Below are 17,424 nucleotides of genomic sequence, written 5' to 3'. Positions count from 1 at the left end.
GCAGAGATGGGCGCTGCACCGATAGTCTATTCCAGACAGTTACATACTGGCATAGGCTATGGGAGCTTCCACTTGATAGATACCCCCGGCTAGCCCTGGAGTCCTCGAGACAGTTGACACTTGAGGGAGATAGAGAGTGCTGGTATGCACAAGTAGGCACTTGGTTTGGCATGCACGGCGGTATGCAGATGGAGGCACTCCCCCCTTCCAGTACGGCATAGAGGCCCCGTCATTTGCTCTCAGCCGCACAAAGCGGAACAGGGTTATAAGGAAGGACATTGTTAGACTGGATACTCAGAGGACATGGAGTTCACCTAGTCGTCCACTAGGGACAAAGATGGCCTTCTACAGAGATCACCTCCTATGCCTGACAGAGGATGGGTTCATCATCCGTCCACGCTACATGGACATACACCTATCCTTTGGGGTGAGATGTGCGATCGGCTAGATCCGCACCTCGTCCCACCAGCTGAGAGTGGAGACTGCCAGATATGGGCCTAGGGCGGCCGCACCAAATGACAGGATATGCCAGCTCTGTCACACAGAGCCCGAGACAGAGGACCATTAAATATGCCGATGCCCTCTGTACTATGAGATTCGGGCGAGGTTCCACTACCTCTACCAAGCTGGGTTCGGACCACTTTCCAGGATCATGGACTTCGCAGATCAGAGATGCCCGAGACTTTTTCTTCTAGAGCTCCGTAGACATAGCGAGTCCTTAGTGAGATCCAGATCAGCTATACTTGCTCGAGGACCAGCACAGAGAGCTCTCACTGACTTCTTCCATACCAGCACTCCGAGGGCCGATCCACCCATCATACCTAGACCACAGGCTAGTGTAGGAGCTCGGCCAAGAGGTGTGACACTCGACAGAGCCACTAAGTTATGCGGAGCTCGACGCCCCAGACCCCATGGCCCTCGCCCACGGCCATGCCACCACAGGAAGATCCGGGCCATCATCTCCCATCATCGCAAGACCTTCTCGCGCCAGCTCAATTTCACCACCTTGAGCACCATGTCACAGCGGCCCATGAGGGATGTATTAGGGTGATATGAGAGCTCTCTGCTCATGTACCTAGATCAGATTTTAAAGTTTTAGATTTTTGTTCTCTCTCTTTATTACTATTTTGTACCCAGGATTATGTACCTCATGGATATGTTGTAACCTTTTGGTCGTATAGGTCATTTTGGCCTTTTGAAGACGTTAATACAACGTCTCGCGCTGCGCGCTGGTGTCCATGGCGTGACGCCTTTGCTCCTTCACTGCTTGCGCTGCGCGCTGGTGGTCTCCCTCGCTCTTGCGCTATTCGCCACTGCCCTGCTTACACTGCGCACCCGTGCTGGCGGCGCAACTGTGCTGACCTGCTCGCGCTGTATGCAGGCGCACTTCCACTCACTGCGTGTTTTGCCCTGCGCCCCTGCTTCGGTGCTGTACACAAGCACACTTCGACTGTGTGTTCCACCTTCCCTTTTCCCACCTACCCTTGCTCAAGCCCCAAGGCAGCAACTAGGGGAAATAACACAATGAACCTACAAGAGCTGGAGGCATACATCAAGACAGTGGAGGACACCACCAAGAAATTACTGGTTAAACAAAAGAAGCTGCTAGACAGGGTCTTGAACCAACATGAAAAACAGTTGGAAGGCCTCCGCAAGGAGGTACAAGGAAAGAACAACAGGATTGAAGAACTGACAGCCCAAGTGAACCACCAGGAAGAGGTGATTCAGATGTTGAAAGAGACCCATCTGCAACAAACAGGAATGCCAGAAGCTGCCCCAATGATAGGGGAACTCCGGGCAGAAATGGAAGCCCTAAAGGCTACAGTCAAGAACCACACAGTGGAGGAAGGGGAACTGAATATTCAAGAGGGTTTAAGGACTGACTTGGAGCAGTTGAAAGCTGCGAGTGATAAGCTGCTGCGGGAAGAACTGCAGACCACGAAGAAAGATTGGGTGGAGAAGCACAAACCCCCGTAGAGCATCATACATGAGACTCTCGAGGAGGAGAAACGCAGGAAGGATAGGGCCCTCCATGTGCGAGTACGGGGGCTACAGGCGGGGGCTTCCCCAAAGGAGGATGCCATGACACTTTGCCAGATGCTAGGAGTGGACGGGATCGCCCCCCCCCCTTTGCAGACACATGGAGGGTAGGAAAGGATATGACACGAGAGCGACCCCTCATCATTAGACTCCCTGATGCCACCAGCAGACAGGCCTTCTTAGACAGGCGGGCTGCCCTCAAGGGCACACAGGTGTACATAGGAGATGATCTCACTCCAGCACAGGTGGCACACCGGCGTGAGGCGATGGTGACTATTCATGAGGCTCGCAGAGCAGGCAAGTAGGCTATCTACAGGGATGGTAGAGTCATTATCAGTGAGGGCCGTCCCAAATAGGGACGCAGGATCTATGAGACCAAACACCTGGGGTTGCAAGTATGGAACTGCAATGGCATGCTGTGGTCGAATCCAAGAGGCTTGAGCAAGATTCTCACAGGCAGGGACGTCATTTTTTTTTACAGAGACTCATCAGAGCCCTGAGAGGGGCTTACCACACATAGCCGGGTATGAGTGGGAGTCAGGGGGTAAGCCTAAATCAATGGTATTTTTCTATCTTTTTCAATGGTAATCTTCTTCCCAACCTCTCTAATGATTGGGAAGCATTTTAATCAATGGTTTTTTCTTAAAACCAAGCTTTTAGTGATTCATATTGTTTAAATGGATTAATGCTAATCCTTTATGCTTAAATATAACATTTTTTATTAGTAAATCTCTCTTTTTGTAAGAATACTCACCTTTAAGGATTAATCCTTCTTGGAAGGATGGATCTTAGTATTAATCTCATTTTCTTAACCAAAACACTAGGCTTAACAAGCTAGAGATAAAGATTAAGCATTTTTATTCTAATTAAAATGAGGACTAATTCATTCAAGCTTGTTTTATGATTAGAAAATTCATAAATATTTTTTTTAAGTTAAAAGAGAGTTTATGCTAACATTTTTGTAATTATTTTCATATAGATTCTCAGCATCGTCTGGAAGGACGAGGATACACGATATCTTTGGGTGCGGCTACAGCTTAGCAGCGACAGAGTCATCCACATTGCTGTGTGTTATTTTGCACCACGCCACTCCCCTTACACCGCACAGCATGGCCAGTCACCCTACTTACCATTATATGAGGATATCATGGAGTTCTCATAGCTGGGGGAAGTCCTCCTACTCGGGGATTTCAACGCCAGGACGGGAAGTCAGCAGGTCCCACTACTCGATCTAGACGACCCTATCAAACTACAGGAGCTGGACATCACTCACACAGGGCTGCAGCGATCATCAAAGGACCGTGAGGAGGTCACAGTGTCCAGGAGATATTTCTTAGAGCTGGGAGCTGCACATGGTCTCGTTATCTATAACGGGATGTCCCGATGGCCCTCCTCCGGCGCCCTCACCTCCTTTCCCCGCTTAGGAGGTACTAGCACTGTGGACTACCTTATGGGATCTCCGGCTTTGGCACACCTTATCCCTAGCACTGTGGACTACCTTATGGGATCTCCAGCTTTGGCACACCTTATCCCTGACTTCTCCATTCCGCCACCCCCTTTTGAAGCTGACCATGCCTACCTCTGTTTCACTCTTACCTGCACACCACCCGTCCCTCCACCACCTCCCCCCATCTCACATTACACTCAGGTCCTGTTTGATCATGAGCTTGACCTTGTTTACTCCAACCACATCTACCTCCAACTCCAGGATGTGGAACCTACTATCCCCCTATCCACCCTCACAACACAACTCACCACCATACTCCACACATCCGACACAGCTTCTTTCATATGCACGTGGCGGTCTACCACCAAGCCACCTTGCGGTCTACCACCAAGCCACCTTGCGGTTCCATGCCCCAGAACTATTGGTATGATGACGAATGTCGGGCCACACGCTCTCGTCTTAAGCATGAGGTACGGATTGGGCAAATCACGAAGCGCCAAGCGCAACGGATTTCTCAACGGCTCACCCGACGCAAGAAACGGGAGTTCTATGCTCGGAAAGAGGATGAGTTATACCGACTTTTCTAAGGGCCAAACTGCAAAGAGCCATGGAGGAAACTCCGAGAACATCGCCCTCCCACACCTATCACCTGCCCAGACACATGGCACTCCTATGCACGCTCCCGCTATCATATCCCCCATCAACCACCCCTACCCCCACCACCAGAACCCCGCCCCACCACCTCCACCTTCTTCACAAAGGGCATGGTCCTCAAGGCCATTCGTAGACTATGCAATGAGCGAGCCCAAGATCAGGAGGGACTCATTGCCGAGTACATCTGGCATGCCCATGATACCCTAGTGCCCCTACTAGCCTACATGTTCAATAGAGCCCTTTGTGAAGGATTTCCACCCTCTTGGTCCACCAACACCATCACCCCCATCCTCAAAGCCGGAGATCCACTTGATCCTAATAACTACAGGACGATCATGATTGGCCACACATTGGCAAGCTCTATGGATCAGTGCTAGAGGCGGAGCTCAGTTCATTTGCAGAGAGCTAGGGATGCAGAGCCTTAGGACAAGCTGGCTTTCGGAGGAGCTACTCTACCCTTGACCACATCTTCACCCTCCGTGCCATCATCGAGGAGGGTAGATCACGACACCAGAGGATTTACTGTTGCTTTGTGGATTTCCACAAAGCTTTTGATACTGTACCCCGAGCCCGCCTCTTACACCGTCTACAAGAGATCAGAGTCCCATCTCACATGGTTTGGAGCATCATCGCCCTCTATGAGTCCGTCACCGGATGAGTGAGAGCCCCAGGAGGTACATCACAGGAGATTCCCAGCACCATTGGGGTGAAACAGGGCCGCCCTCTATCACCCACTCTTTTCGGCCTCTACATTGACAAGATCTCGAGCTTCATTGATGGATTAGGCGGGGCTGGTCCCACACTGGCAGGCATATTGATCCCCATACTACTTTATGCAAATGACATCATCCTCCTCTCAGACTCAGCCGAAGGGCTTCATAGACAGTTGAATACCTTACATGACTTTTGCACTCAGCGGGACCTCTCTGTTAACCTTGGTAAAACCAAGGTAATGGTCTTCAATACCTCCCGCCCCCGTCACATCCAGATTGAGCTTCACATATTGAGGGGATCCTATGGAGATTGTCTCATCCTATGTCTACCTTGGTGTCACTTTTAGTGGCCCATGCTTTACCATGCTTCCCGCAGCACATGCCAGAGTGACGCGGGGATATGCAGCCTTGAGCTTACTTGAGCGCCAGTGCTTCCAGGCACATTTCCAGGAGCCCAGGACGAAGGGTTGGCTTTTTGACACCCTCGTCACACCACCCTTGATGTATGGAGCAGCTTTCTGGGGGCCAGATTTATCCGATGAGGATTGGGAGCAAGTTGAGAGGCCGCAGGTCATGATGTTCTCCTGTATGATCCGCAACAAAGCATCAGTCCCACACCAAATTATCCAGGTAGTAGTGGAGGCACTCTTCCAGACAACCACGTACCTTCATCGCATCAGTCACATGGATCCCCACAGGTACCCGAGGCTTGCCCGGGAGTCCTCCAAACAGCTACTACTTGAGGGGCACTCTGGAGTATGGTTTCCACTTGGTTCTCACTATGCGGGCTCTGCATGGACCCCCTTCAGTACAATTTGGACTCCCCTTTTTTTCGATGAAGACCACCCCCCAAAGGTTAACGTCAACAACCCTTTAGAGAGGTCACTAAGAATGAGTAAAAACCCAAGAGTATCTTGGCTAGCCAAGGAAAGTATGATGTCTAATCAAAGACCTAGTAGCCACCACCATTTAGCCAGAAGCCAACCTATGAGAAGAATTATGCTAGGCACGAGCCTCAAAAGCGAAAGTGTTTTACCTACAAATTGAGCCCGATTGTCGGAAGAAACTAGAAACTCAAGGCTTCTACAAGGAAAACCCTTATGTCTGGGTCCCAAAAACCCCACCTTTTACCCCATCCTTGCATGCATCAACACCTAGCATGGCAACCAACCATCACCACCCTCTTCTTCTTTGACTAATCCATTTCCTTCTTAAAAATCAACCTCCTTTACCCCATTGAGAGTGAGTGAGAGTGCTAGCTTGTGAGAGTAAGAGACAAAGCAAGAGACAAAGTAGAGGTAGTAAGAGGGAAGAATAGAGAGAGACATCTTCCACACCAACATCATCTCACCAACCCACCCCGCGCACTGGCCATACTGAACCAACCTCAACCTCTCCTACAACATCAAACAACCCCACTATTAGCACAACCCCCCCAAAGCTGGCACACCCACAAAGCAACCAACCAATACACCAAACCTGATGTTAGCACACCAAGGCTTTTAAACCACACCATGGGCAAGAAGACACTGGGGAGAAGAAGCACCTCATTCGACCCCACGAAGATGCACTTTTACAGAGACCACTTCCTCACACTCACTGAGGATGGATTCATCTAGCAGCCGGGCTACTTGAGTGTTCACATGTCCCATGCCATGCGGATTGCGATTGGCCAGATACGGGTTTCTTCCCACCGTCTCAGAGTGGAGATAGGTAGAGCTGAGCGCATCTTCGGAGCCGGGAAGCTCATACGAACACCCAGAGAGGAGAGGATGTGCCAACTATGCCACACAGAGGTTGAGACAGAGGAGCATTACATATGCCGCTGCCCAGTATACTATGAGATCCGCGGGAGGTTTCACTATCTATTTCGTGAGGGATTCGGTACACTCTCCAGGATCATTGACTTGCAGGACCAGCGTTAGTTGGGCCTCTTCCTGCTTGAGCTCCGCAGACACAGGGACACCTTCTTGAGACACAGGCCCTAGCCACCCCGCCCCCTCCCTCAACAGCCAACCGTCACCAGTTTCTTCCTGACCCAGGAGGTGGAGGAAATCGACATAGTGGATCTTGTGGACCCTCCACAAGCTGCTCCTCACCCGAGAAGAGTTACCTCGGACTGAGCCTCTGCACTCCAGCGTGCCCGACGCCCTCGACCACCCTGTCAGCCACAATCACCTCATCAGCTCCAGATCCAGGACATGCTCCACCACCATCGAGCTACCTTTCCACGTGACATAGCTGAGGGAGACCTCTCGGCCATACTCGTCAACCCCATGCTTGACATTTTGGGGAGTGGTATACCATCTACTCGGAGGTGATGTTGCTCCCATGTTTTTATGTTCTCAGGTTTCCATAGACAGTTTTGTATCACCCCAGTGAGATAGCTATATTTATGTTTTCATTCTGTTTTATTTTCCATTCCATGATGAGATATGCCATGGACATTATTGTACCACTTTGGTCTCATAGGCCTATTGGGTCTTTAGTAGACGCTTAATATATCTTTCTTTCTTTCTTTCTTTCTCTCTCTCGGAGAACAAGGCAAAAGAAGATCCTCCTAGAACAAGAGGAGAAGAAGGCAAACGAGGCAACCACATGGGCCGAGGTGATTAAGAAGACACAAAAACAAGTGGAAGAAGCGGGCAGCTGGATTGAGGTTGCCAAGAAGCAACGGAACCCACCATCATCCCCAAACATCATCAATGACACACTCGAAGAGGAGAAAAGAAGGAAGATTAGGGCATTGAATGTGAGAGTGGTGGGATGGAAGGAAGGAGCCTCGCCGAAAGAGGACGCCATAGCACTATGCAGAAAGCTGGAAATCGTTGATATCCCCTTCGTTGAGGCATGGAGGGACCAAGGAACGTGCACTCATCCTCAAGTTTGCGGGGTTGGAGGTGAGGCAAGCATTCCTTACCAAAAGGCGTGCACTAAAAGGAGAAAAGACTTACCTCGAAGACACTCTCACAGTAGCACAGGTGGCATACAAGAGGGAGTGCATGCCACGCATCTTGGATGCACGGAAGGCAGGGAATTTGGCAGAGTACAGAGGTGGGAGGGTGATCATCACGGAGCGACGTGCCCAATGACGATGCGAGACCTATGAGACCAAGCTAGAGATTGCGGTTTGGAACTGCAATGGTGCCTTGAGGACAGATGCAAGTCTGTTCGAGGAGACATTTAGAGGGAGAGACTTGGTCTTATACACAGAGACATCAGTGCTAGGGGAGTCAGCTTCCAGAGGTGGGAGGATACAGATGGGAGTCTGTTCACTGCCCACACCCATGCACAGTAGGGAGTACCCGGGGGTCGGGAGGGGTGGCTTTACTATACAGGGAGGAGCTTCAACATGTGATACAGGTGGTCGGACGGGATGAGGCCACACAGTTTTTTTGGGTGAGGATCTAGACAGAGAGGGCCCGAGACATCTACCTTGTAGTGTGTTACTTTGCACCCTCCAATTCTAAATATGCCACCCATGGAGAGTCCCCGTACCTGCCCCTTTATGATGACATTATGAAGTTTTCCAGTCTAGGGGACATCCTCCTAGCTGGAGACTTCAATGCCCGCACCGCAAGTGCACAAGTACCCTTCTTTGAGACAAATGATCCCATTAGGAGATTGACACGGTGGGTACCGATCTGGAGCGGACATCACAAGATACAGCAGCCGCACAAACTATGGAGAGTATCTCTTAGCCCTCGGCGGGGCTCATAGGCTAGCCATTTATAATGGCCTGGCTAGATGGCCTAGATCCAACTCCTTCACCTCCTACCTCTTCGGACATGGAGCCAGTACTATAATTTACATATAGTGGAGAGCCTGTGGAGTATGTTACCTCATATGTATACCTTGGGATCACTTTTGTTGAGAGCCTGTGGAGTATGTTACCTTGGGATCACTTTTGTTGGACCTCAGTTCTCGATGCGGAAGGCGGCCGAAGCTAGATTGATGAGGGGATATGCAGCCCTTGGCTCGCTAGACAGGCAATGCTCACATATACAGTTTCAAGAGACGAGGACAAAGCTTTGGCTATTTGATACTCTAGTTACACGTGCACTACTGTATGGTGCCCCCATTTGGGGTCCTAGCTTATACCACAGGAGGAGATAGAGAAGAGAGCTGGCCAAGACAGATACAGAGGAGGTATATGACGGATGGAAGCTAATGGAGAGGCCCCTAGTGGCGATGATCTCACGCATGATTAGGAGTAAGCCATCAGTGCCACATGAGATTGTGCGGGCAGAGATGGGGGCTGCACCGATAGTGACCGAGGCTCTATTCCAGACAGTAACATATTTGCACAGGCTATGGGAGCTTCCACTTGATAGATACCCCCGGCTAGCCCTAGAGTCCTCGAGACAGTTGACACTTGAGGGAGATAGAGAGTGCTGGTATGCACAGGTAGGCACTTGGTTTGGCATGCACAGTATGCAGATGGAGGCACTCCCCCGGTTCTAGTACAGCATAGAGGCCCCGTCGTTTGCTCTCAGCCGCACAGAGCGGAACAAGGTTATCAGGAAGGACCTTGTCAGACTGGATACTCAGAGGACATGGAGTTCACCTAGTCGTCCATTGGGGACAAAGATGGCCTTCTACAGAGATCACCTCCTATGCCTAACCGAGGACGGGTTCATTGTCTGCCCAAGCTACATGGACACACACCTATCCTCTGGAGTGAGACGTGCGATCGGCCAGATCCGCACCTCGTCCCACCAGCTGAGAGTGGAGACTGCCAGATACGGGCCTAGGGCGGCTGCACCAGAGGACAGGATATGCCAGCTGTGTCACACAAAGCCCGAGACAGAGGATCATTACATATGCCGATGCCTTGTATACTATGAGATCCCGGGGAGGTTCCACTGCCTCTTTTGAGCTAGGTTCGGACCACTGTCCAGGATCGGATTAGAGATGCTTGGGACTTTTTCTTCTAAAGCTCCGTAGACACAGGGAGGCCTTAGTGAGATCCAGATCAGTTGTACTTGCTCGAGGACCAGCACAGAGAGCTCTCACCGACTTCTTTCATACCAGCACTCTGAGGGCCGATCCACCCATCATACCTAGACCACAGGCTAGTGCAGGAGCTTGGCCAAGAGGTGTGACACTCGACAGAGCCACTGAGTTATGCAAAGCTCGACGCCCTAGACCCCATGGCCCTTGCACACGGCCATGCCACCAGAGGAGGATCCGGGCCATCATCTCCCATCATCGTAGGACCTTCTCGCGCCAGCTCAGTTTTACCACCTTGAGCACCATGTCACAATGGCCCATGAGGGATGTATTAGGGTGATATGAGAGCTCTCTGCTTATGTACCTAGATCAGATTTTATAGTTCTAGATTTTTGTTATCTTTCTTTATTACTATTTTGTACCCAGGATGATGTACCTCATGGATATGATGTAACCTTTTGGTCTCATAGGTCATTTTGGCCTTTTGAAGACGTTAATACAACTTTCTTTCTTTTTTCTTTCTCGCATGGTGAGAGATGCTATTGACAGGATGCAAAATGGGAGAGCACAAGATCATGATGGGCTGATTGCCAAGCACTTCTCACATTGGAGAGATGTATTGGCTCCACTTCTGGTTCATATGTTTAACAGGGCCCTATGCGAGGATTAACCAGATGTTTTTGGGACGGGACTGCAAGGAGGCCTAGAGGCTCTTCCAAAATCATCGCACACCAACCCAGATTACCTTGTCCGACACTTGGCATACCTATGTCGCCCCCCTTTACCACGTCCCTGGACATCCACCTCTCCCTCACCCACCTGAGCCTTGCCCCCCCCATTCCTCCTCCTACTTGAGTATGGTTAGAGATGCCATTGACAGGATGCAGAATGGGGGAGCATAGGATCATGATGGGCTGCTTGCCGAGCATTTCTCCCATGCCAAGGATGTGTTGGCTCCACTGTTGGTTCATATATTTAATAGGGCAATATGTGAAGGTTTTCGTGACAGTTGGTCCTCGAATACCATTGTGCCCATTCTGAAGGTAGGGTGCCCCCATGGACCTAGGCAACCACAGGACTAATATGATTGGTCACACATTGGCCAAGATTTATGGATCAATCTTGGAGCATGAGCTCAGCAGATGGACCGAAGAGCAGAGACTCAGAGCACCTGGGCTCGCAGGTTTTCAGAGAGGACACTCCACACTGGATCATAATTTCACATTATGGGGCATCATTGAGGAGGGGAGTGCTCATGGGCATGACATATACTGTTGCTTTGTGGATTTCCGCAAGGCTTTTGACACCATCCCATGGGTCAAATTGATGAGGAGACTGCAATATATGGGAATACCAGCAGATATGCTTTGGGGGATCCTCACACAGTACGAGTCCGTCACTGGGGCAGAGTACAGGTCCGGGGGGTGACTCAAATGTCATACACAGCACTATCGGAGTGAAATAGGGATGTCCCCCTATCTCCTACTCTCTTTGGGCTATACATTGATGAGATATTTGACTCCATAGATAGACAGGGAGGACCAGGAGCACAGTTGGGTTTGGCTCTCACCCCACGTATCGAGGCGCATGTGACTGGATGTTGGCGGCATTGCCTTCCGACTTCGTGCTCCATCATGCATGATCATTCTCAGCAGGAGACCATAGTTGAGGGAAAGGAATTCCAGGCATGGGAACAAAGTGGAACAGATGCACAATTATCAAGTCAGACTTGGAGTGGAATTAGAGCAGCGACAGGGCATCCCTTTTAGCTAGTCCCAATGCTTGAGGAAACAGAGAGACTTCAAGATTGGTGTTTTGATAGGCAGCTTCCGAATATCCTCCTCTACCTTATTGCCAATTTGTCTGTGGAAAGGCTTATAGGTTGCTCTTACCAGAGGATCATGCAAATCGCCTTTGGCATATGTCAAAATCTCTTGCTTGGTGGAAAGCTGCATTGAATAATATATCTTCTTCTTCTTCCTCTTCTCTCTCTCAAAGTGTGGTATCCTTTCTTTCTCCTTTCCTTAACTCAGTTTCTTTATCTTTCCTATCCTATGCCTCACCATGTGAACAAGGACACCTTTGCTTCATGAAAACCGCTCAACATCGGCATTTACCTCTCGAGTGCATGCACTTGCAGGTAGTGCGTGAGTAAGTTCTAGGAGCCAAGTGGGCAGGGGGTAAGAGCCGCCGTTGGTGCATTAGGTTAGGAGCCAAGGCATGCAGTTATGAGGTGCATGACCGGAACTTGGTGGGTAGGGTGCTTCTTATGCACATATGGTTTTAACTTTGGTCATCATTTGTACTTAGGTTGCAATTGTATTCAGGCTACACATATATAGATCGGTTATGTATTTCTTTGCATGTTTATCACCAATATGGTAAATTCATATGACCTGGGTTATGTGTAGAGGGGTGAGGTGCGTGTTTTATGAGTTGTAAATGGGTTTGAAGACTAGAGGAGGGAGAGTATGTGTGTGAGTTACCCCATATGCACATCGGTGTGAAAATGTCCTTAAACTACTAAAAAGAATCCCTTTTGCAATGGAAGAATATCACATTAGCTTCATTTGGTTTAATCGCTTCTTGGGTCTCTCGATTGTGCATTTGTTTAATTCATTTGATACGTTTCCATAATTGTGCCAAGAGAGTCTAGTGGAAGTCGAAGAGAAGAAGATCCCATGATCCCACTCCCTCATGAAGAGAATGGGTTTTGCTTGGGCTAACCTAGAAGGTCATTGTATACGGGCCCAAGTGGCCATAAGGGTATGAATAATACCTCCCAAATGGTACAAATGCAGTGAGTGTCATAAATCTGGGTGCCCTTGATCACCTTGGTGCATCTCACCCTCCATGTCTGCCAGAGTGATGTTGGCAATAATCTCCGAGGTGGTATCAAATCTTCCCAAGGACGGAGTGAAATGTGACCGAGGAATATTGTGAAGTGTGCAGCTCTAGGAGCCAAGCAATAGAGCCCCAAGTGATGTAGATACTACTTCTCCTCAATTTGCCTAAAAGCTGAGCTATGGAGCTCCATATCGTCTGAGCAACTCTGCAACTCCTTGACTGTTTCTTGGATTGGCATTTCCTAGGTTAGCGGCACTAAACTGACCATTTGCGATGGGTAAGGATGGAAGGGGTACACAAGGAGGAACAAAACAAATGCACCTTCTACTACTGGATAGAGTGAGAGTTTTTGGCCGGACTTCCACAAGAATGAGTGTTGGGCACGCAAGGGCTGGACTAGCATAATAGACTACAGTACTTACGACTCCAGATACTCAGAGCATCCCACTGAGTGTGCCAAAGTTTTAGCGGCACTAAACTGACCATTTGCGATGGGTAGGGATGGAAGGGGTACACAAGGAGAAACAAAACAAATGCACCTTCTACTACTGGATAGAGTGAGAGTTTTTGGCCGGACTTCCACAAGAACGAGTGTTGGGCACGCAAGGGCTGGACTAGCATAATAGACTACAGTACTTACGACTCCAGATACTCAGAGCATCCCACCGAGCATACTTTTAGCAGGCTTGTTTGTCCATGTACACTAAGTTGGAACACTGATTGTGTCACAAGGAAAGGGGTTCTGTACTAGGGCAGTATACCCTCAGGAGTCAACATCAGGAGTCGACATAGAGGCTAGGAAGACGCATGGCTGCTCTACCTCTCTTCACTAGTCGCACATAGCAAACCAAAGAAACACAACTTTAATCTAAATATGTGCACCAAGAACACCCATACATCTCCTTATGAATGTGTGTTCACTCTGCGTCGTGAGTACACAAAGGTCACAAGTAGAAGTATCATTACAATCAACAGTCAATAGCATAGTGGTTGCGTACTTAAGGTACGGTGCAGTACGGTACGATATGCGTACGAGTACGTAAAGTACGCATCAGGATAAGTACTTTAAGTACATTTACTTTTTTAAAATAATGTATATATAATAAAAATATATATATTATAAACCATTCATAATTTAGCAACACTGGTACACAAAATTGCACAAAAAATAATTGAAATTGAAACATCTATGCTCTATAAATGTGAGATGAGCTGTGAGCATACAACATGAAGTCCTACTGAATCTGAAATCCTAGTAGAAACACCAATAGTCATCTAGCCATCACAAAAAAATATGACATCATACATGTTTGATCATAAATCATGAAAGTACAAGGCTGGCTGCGCTAGCAGCTACAAGCTGAATATGTGACTAGTCAATGGTCACTACTAAAGTAAATACTGGTACACAAAATTTAGCAACACTGGTACACAAAATTGCACAAAAAATAATTGAAATTGAAACATCTATGCTCTATAAATGTGAGATGAGCTGTGAGCATACAACATGAAGTTTTGTTGAATTTGAAATCCTAGTAGAAACACCAATAGTCATCAACCTACATACCATGTATTCACTAGTAGTTATTAGGGACTAGTCACTCTAAACTTTTTTTTTTTGAAGTACGGGTACGGAAAGCATGGTACCGGTACGGTACGTATTGAAAGTACTGAATGGATGAGTACGAGTACGGAATGCAACTATGATCAATAGCCAGTTACACCCAAACATCTCCTTATGAATGTGTACTCACTTTGCATCGTGAGTACACAAAGGTCACAAGAAGAAATATCATTACAATCAACAATCAATAAACAGTTACAACCAACAGCCTTGGAAAGTATCCAGATTGGCCTATTTATTTACAAGGGATCCGTGACCTTTTGGATTAGGGTATCTCCTAATCCTGGGAATGCAACCATTCCGTGTGGCCGATGTGATGAGTTTATTTAATGTTGATGCTTTGGTTAGTGGGACAATCAGAAGTATCCATTGCCACCAGTCATCTGCATGTGGGGATGTCCACACTTTGGTGGCCATCTAGAGGTATTCCACTTGGCCATCATTGGGAATACGACTTTGGGCACTATCCGGAATTCTGCTTTGGCCACACCACTGGGAAGTCCGTTTTGGGCACCAACGGGAATTCCAGTTTCGCCACACCAAAGAGGTATCCCACACTTTACGAGGGGCATCCAGGGTGTGGATCCAACTCTAACATCCAAGGGTCTTTACAAGCTTGGATTCCAAGTCCTGATACCTTTTTAAACTTGTATGGAGGAAGGACTAATTGACAGTGACATTCAAAGAGAAAAGGGGGCAGGTGTTCCAGTACCCTAGTGATCAGCCAAACCTGTCCACTTGACCTCTTCTAACCATCAGATTGCGGCTTTTCAAAGCGGTTAACAAGTGGTACAGGCTGATTGATGTTCATAAAGTCCTAGTTTGCATGATTATACGATTTTTAAAAGTCAGGTTTTTTCATTTGTACTAGTTTGCTTCACAGCTTCTAATCATGAACAGGTCTGCATACTTTTGGTCTTTTATTGCCATGGCCGAATCCAGCTTACTTAAGTGCATAGGATCTCTTCACACAAGGGTGATCCATAGTGGCATTGCATACTCGTACTCTTCAGCCTTGTGATCCATGCAGTATTTCTTGTATGGTACGTTGCGTACTGCACACGTACAGTATGAACATTCTATAGGGCGGTCAAAATGCACAAGCTTCTATATAAATTTTGAAGTTCTTGTTTGTCTTAGACCTCCTATTCCTCATCCATGCATCCCATATGCTTTCCCATACCACATGCACACATTATGTGTACATGATTGTTTTCAATATCCCATCTTTTATTATTATACTTGACACTATCGTACTTAATGTACCTTATCTTGTCAGTACTTATTACTATCGTACTTAACGTACCTTATCTTGTCAGTACTTTATGTGTGTATAGTGAGCACGTACTGTACCTAACCACCTTGGCCTGATCTATGGTTCAGACGTTAGTTTTACAAGCCTTGTGCTCTCAACCTATCTTTTGTGGCTATTTTTTTGTCTCAAATGCCTTTTATTGGCCACTTCAACCTTTTGCACATCTTGTAACTGTTTGTCAGTCAGGTCTTTTAAATGCATCACAATAAAATTCTCTATCTCGTCTTAGCATTTTACATGTATATTTTAGCTTTTGTTTCCATGCTTTCATGTATAGCACCTCCTGATTTGTTACAAAAATGCAGTTATGATGAGGGACAAAGGAAGGAATCTGAGGGACAAGATTTGGAGGCATTTGAGGAAGACATGAAAAATGAGGAAGTGATTGCTGCATTTATGTTGGAACATAGGGTAGCCGAGAAGAATACAGGCTCACAAGAACATTGCATGCAGTGGAGGGGAAATGTGATGTTCCTAGACCACTTAGTTAGATCAAGAAAGCCACCTCCTGCTGCTATCAAAGAAATGGATAGAGCTGAGGAACTGTACCAACTTGGTCAAATGCTTTGGAAATGTAGGGAACCTGACTTCTTTGTGGAGATCACGGCATCACAGGTATGGTAATACTGGTCACATACTGCTCACTTTTTTTGGTCAGAACTCAGTACGCCTTTGAGAAGTACAGAGAAAGTCTCAAGCTCCAGGAAAATTTATGGGCTTTTCGACTGGCTTTTATGTTTGCTTTTTTTTTTTCTTGTTCTTGTAATTTAGCAAACTAGGTTGTCAATATTTAACCTTTTTACTTGGAAGAGGAGGCAACAACAATCTAAAATAAACTTCACATGTTATATGTACAAAGCCCTACCTTTAGCCGGACGCAAACTCAGCACCATGTGTGCGTTCACCAGACATGCAATGGGCTGAATCCCACCTGTGCCCTGTTGCACCCCTTCTGTAGTTGCAAGTTTTGTTGGTACCTGCCCGGAGGCGACTTGGTCTCCCCGCCCGAAGGTGATGCAACTTGTGTGGCCACAATACCAAGGGGGCCCTGCAGGGATTTGAACTCAGGACCTCCCCTCCCCAAGTCAGAAGCCCTCACCGCTGGGCTATGCACCCATTGGTGGCAACAATTTTTACTCCTTTTTTATGGAAAATAGAGAAACTGAGAATGTCAAGAAGTTGGTTAGACATTTTTCTTGCAGGTTTTCAAAGGAGTGGAAGGACAAGAAGAGAAAAGAGAAGAAAAGGAGAAAAGAGAGGGGAAGAGGGTTGCAGGGCTGTGCTGTTCGAAGGTGGGTGGAGACGCATGCATGTCATGGGCTGTAAGTAGGGATGTGCAAAATTCAAGGTATTATGCGAATCACAGATGGCTCTACTGAGTCATGTGCATTGTCCAGTGCCAAAATTGAGTTTGTAAGCCTTGGTAGGGGTTGCAGCCTGCACAATGCTGATTGCGATGCTTTTAAAGTAAGAATGTTGCTGTCAATGGGAATCTGGAAATGCAAGCAAACTTGGGCACAATGATGAAATAACTCACATAAGTTTTTCTCAATCTATCACTTCAGAGAAACCAACGCTAGAAAATGAACACGTCGTTACTTAAGAAAAAGAGAGCAGTTTCATTGATCTGCCATGGAGAAATAATTTGAGGTGTTTTCTTGACAATATCAAGAAGCGCATCAATTCATGAATTGCTTGGTGATATCGTTGACTCTGATCAGCAAGGGTTTCACACGAGCATGTAGAAAACACACAACAAAGTTGGATCAGGTTCTTTCTCTTGAAGCTTGACACATTTGGCCATTGGCATAAAGGCACAAGCAGGGATGAT

General features: G+C 47.6%; 1 protein-coding gene across 3 annotated transcripts in view; it reads left to right on the top strand.

The window, feature by feature from the left end:
* LOC147627645 (uncharacterized) overlaps window positions 1–16,839 on the top strand; it is a 154,450-nt gene extending 137,611 nt beyond the window's left edge. For all 3 annotated transcript variants that reach the window (XM_086814564.1, XM_086814563.1, XM_086814565.1), the window contains one exon: window positions 15,899–16,839. In XM_086814564.1, coding sequence (XP_086670690.1) covers window positions 15,899–16,217 — 319 coding nt within the window. In that variant the 3' untranslated portion in view covers window positions 16,218–16,839. The remainder of the gene's footprint in view (window positions 1–15,898) is intronic.
* The last annotated feature ends 585 nt before the right edge of the window (window positions 16,840–17,424 follow it).

The sequence above is a fragment of the Cibotium barometz genome, chromosome 20 (assembly GCF_041138505.1).
Source record: "Cibotium barometz isolate CiBa-2024 chromosome 20, ASM4113850v1, whole genome shotgun sequence".
In the NCBI taxonomy this organism is placed as follows: Eukaryota; Viridiplantae; Streptophyta; class Polypodiopsida; order Cyatheales; family Cibotiaceae; genus Cibotium; species Cibotium barometz.
Note: the sequence above shows the minus strand (reverse complement) of the source record. Positions and strands in the feature narration are given on the sequence as shown.